At 40.5% G+C, this 4,006-nt stretch overlaps 1 protein-coding gene across 2 annotated transcripts in view; it reads right to left on the bottom strand.

The window, feature by feature from the left end:
* Positions 1-4,006, bottom strand: part of efr3bb (EFR3 homolog Bb (S. cerevisiae)) — a gene marked incomplete in the record, with an annotated part of 42,004 nt that overhangs the window by 27,562 nt on the left and 10,436 nt on the right. The window contains 1 exon segment of one of the 2 annotated variants that reach the window (XM_014021257.1): positions 674-750. In XM_014021257.1, coding sequence (XP_013876711.1) covers positions 674-750 — 77 coding nt within the window. 2 annotated transcript variants of the gene reach the window in all.

The following is a 4,006-nucleotide window of genomic DNA, read 5'->3' as shown; positions in this document are numbered from 1 at the left end:
AGCCTCGTATAGTCTATAAATGAACAGCATGAGGGGCTATTTTTAATCACTTGGTTTTATTATTCCGAGGTTCCTGGGGCATCATTAGTTACAGACTTAACCACAGCAGCTTGAAGCCAAAATTAGACATCTTTTTCTGACGTATCAAGCAGGTGCACGTCCACAGAAACACAAAAAAGGTCTGTTTTTATTTTTCAGCTTCTCCCGGTCACGTAATTTGGTGACACATAAATGATAAAGTGGGTTACTGCAGCAGCGCAGCAGCTTAATGAAAAGTTTTCTCTGCAATATCAGCCTCTTCATCTTCACCCAAATTAATGCTGCTTATGAGTAATAGTGTCGGATCGAGTTGATCACAGGGAGTGGTGGWGGAGAGGAGACCCGAGGTTTGGCATGAAGGAAGCAGTTCTGCATACCGATTGTCTCTACTTTTCCCCAATTAAATATACAGTGTATTTACATGTGAAAGTAAAACTACCAGAAAAATGGGTACAGAACTTGACTGTAATATGCAAAAGTTGATTTCTGCGATGTGGAAAACGTGAACGGAATCGTCAGACTCACAACAGAAACAGAAGCAGCAAGCTGAGCGACTTGTAAACTCTTCAACATTCATCTACATCAGTAGAGGCGAGGCGGGAGTTTATCTAAGATGAGAAAGTGAGTTTCCTACCTCTGGATCTTCTGGGAAGATGTTGTCCACCAGTCTCTTGTACCGAGGCCTGAGCGCCCTGCAACAACCACAAACCCCTGACATCAGAGACAAAAGGAGAAAGCAAAACCAGAAGAAGTTAAATATCTTCCAGTGAAGACATTCCCCCTGAAAAAAAATCACTTCTCTTCCTCGTCTTTCCAGCAAAAACTCTATTTATCCCTTATATATTTATAATAAGCAAAATCAACAAAAAGGATAAACGTGAGGCAATAAAACAGCAAGCTTTAAAGCACTTTTAGTTTTGTCTTTTCTTTAAACAGCAGTAATAATTTAAGTATGATATAGCTATGGCATACTTCATTGCATAGTGAATCACCAAAAGGAATTGGCACAAGCTGCWGCAAAGTCAGACACTAAAACTAAACAGCCTTAAAAGTAAAAAGACAAGAGCAGCTAATAATAATGAGTAAAATAACATTGCATCGATTAAAATTATGTTATTTTGAGATGTACACATGAACACAAATGTTCACTTTTTTGGGCTATTTGTAGACACAGCTGTGTTTCCATGTGGCAGGTAAAAATATACATGTATGCGTAAGGAGAAACTTCCTGTCTGCAAAAATAGTTTCAGCTTTTTCCTTTCACACGTCGTCGAGTCATCTTATCTAAAGCTTTGACTGTACCACCACCACAAAAAAAAAAAAAAGACAAATACAGCAAAAACAGGCAAAAAARGGAGACTAGAGCAATGCAAGTACAGACAGCCTTGAAGACAATATGAACAGGGTTGTTTATAACCGACTTTGCATTTMAGAAGAAGGCAGCCAGAAGGAGCTTGAATCTGATTGGATGAAGAAATTCAGCAGTGGTGAGTCATCGCGCTCAGGGAAGAACAAAAATATAAAAAGGGGGAATGACCTCCTAAAACCCCAAATGAATTATTTAACCCTCCACTCAGTTCTACTTATGAAAATACAATCTCACTGCCTTCAAACGTTGTGGTTTTTAAAGTCCTAAAACGTTACAGGTAAAAAGTGGGTCATTAGACTGACAGAGATGCAGCCAGACGATGGATATAATGATCTGACACATTGACTGCATGGCAAACAAAGAGTAATCTTAAGACTGCTTTGCTTTAAGCTCTTCCTTCCTAACGTCATTTTTTTCTTTTTTATCCTCCCAATTAAAACTAAAAAAATCTCACCGTGAACAATTAGTTGCTACCTCTTTTCACTGAAACGTCATTGTGAGAGCACACTGACCCGTCATTAACAAGATTACCAGCTTCCCAATTACCTCTCCTGTGTAACCGCATACTGCTTTTTACTTTAGGTAAACCCTGACAGCAGCACAGTGAATGCATTTTCCTGTTCATAAAAACCAACAGAATGGATTCTGAAAAGCAGAGATTAATTTTGAGCTTTAGGATCAACACCCAGGCTCCAACTGAGACGAGATTACCCAGATCAGCTGCCAGCTGATCCCATTTGTTCCCAAAAATCACAGCATTCATAACCTCAATAAATAACCAACAAACTGTGCATTCATAAGACATATACATGTCTGAATCAACAATTAATATAAACTAGACAATYCTGTAAAGGTTTACATTGTATATTTAAAACAACCAAAACAAACTATGGTGTTAAGACTTAATTTACAGCATGTATAGTTGTCAAATATGAAAGTGTATTTTTTTTAGATGCGCCTATAAAGGGACAATCAGGTCAATGTGCAGCGCTRTATGCAATACGAAGGCAATGTTGTGTTGAGTACTGTAACTATGAGAACAGCTTTTAAATGAATGGTTCCAGGACTTCATGTCAGTCACCTAAACATGGAGAAAGTCTTCAGTTTAAAAACACCAACTTGTTAAAAGCCTCTCAGTTTCAAGGGGTCTTCTTGCTTCTAAGTTCACTTAAACTCCGCAGCAGGAATTGTGTTCGGGCTTATCTCACAGAGCTGCGTGTCTATTCATAGCATTTCCCCTCTCCCTGCTCCTCCATCACTTCAAACACTAATAAACCCCTCGCACCCACTTCCTCCACCTCCCTCCCTCGCCTTCGTGCAGCATTGGACCGGACTCGGAGTGTAGGAGTCCACTGATGAATTAATGAAAACGCAGCAGGTCCCCGGYGGAGAGAGGGAAAGGCTGGAGGACAAAAAGAGTGACAGAGACACAGACGGGGACAGGGAAAAGGATACAGATGGAAGTGTGATTGGGGACTGCGCTGCGTGAGTCACAGATTAGTGCGACTTATCGTATCTTCTCTGTCCAGTACAAATCGGCCCCGTCCTTTCTGTTAGCTGTGGATCAAATGGATTTTTTTTAAGGCAGAGAGAGGTTATTTAAGGAGAGAGTGAAGTACACCAGACATAAATTTACCAGCCCAGTGACTGTGGTAATTGATAGGATGTTTCATATTCCAGTGGTGCACAGAAGACTTCTCCTGCTGCTTGGTGACATGAAAGWTATTTTCTCAGGTAACGGTCTATGATGCAATCGAATTGGTTAGGTGACGCGTCAATTGCACCGAACACTGGTTATTTTTCTAATAACAAAAGCGTATTTATCATTTCAGGCAAACTTAATGACTATCATGAATATAGCTTGTCGACGTGTCACCATATCTTTAACACGACCACTTAAAACCCCCCTTTGCACCTCGGGGGTGGCGGTAATTCTATAATGCRAGTTAGAAACTGAATCTGACTCACTGCTGGCAGAGAAAACCCTGCGAGTTGTGTTCAGCTGCTGTAAAGTAAGAGAAATAAATAAATAAGGCGAGCTGTTTGTGTCTCTGTTAATGATGGGTTGGTGTGGAAGGGAGCACAACAGGGGTGGGTGGACARCGATTCACATGACAACGGTGAAAAGCACGACATCCACCCACTCTGCACTGTGAGYTGACCAACACGTGTGTTCTAGGGGGCTAGACACCAAGCAACCGCACAATCCCATACACACATCCACATAACAGGTTGACCACCTTGGGATAGCAAAAATAGATATAACAAGTACCGTATATTAATTGGTCTTTGTCAAAGGTTGTAAATTACATCATGACCAGTGGTGAGTGCAGGTAACCAAAAAGTACGCTTCGCTAACTCAAAATCTGCTAAAATATCAAAGAATTAGCAGAAACTAACARCWAATCGCTAACTGCTMAGACGGCTGYCAGTCTACGTCACACGTCTGTCACCTTTGAGCTGAAGGCTGGTTGGACCGATGCAAACCTGTTAGTTTGTTAGATAGCTGTGGTGGACTTAAAGGGATCCATGATTAGTTGTAACATTAGACTTTATTTCATAAACATATTTTAACTGTAAACTAAAGACTGTAAAAAT

Source organism: Austrofundulus limnaeus, unplaced genomic scaffold (assembly GCF_001266775.1).
Source record: "Austrofundulus limnaeus strain Quisiro unplaced genomic scaffold, Austrofundulus_limnaeus-1.0 Scaffold284, whole genome shotgun sequence".
NCBI lineage: Eukaryota > Metazoa > Chordata > Actinopteri > Cyprinodontiformes > Rivulidae > Austrofundulus > Austrofundulus limnaeus.
Note: the sequence above shows the minus strand (reverse complement) of the source record. Positions and strands in the feature narration are given on the sequence as shown.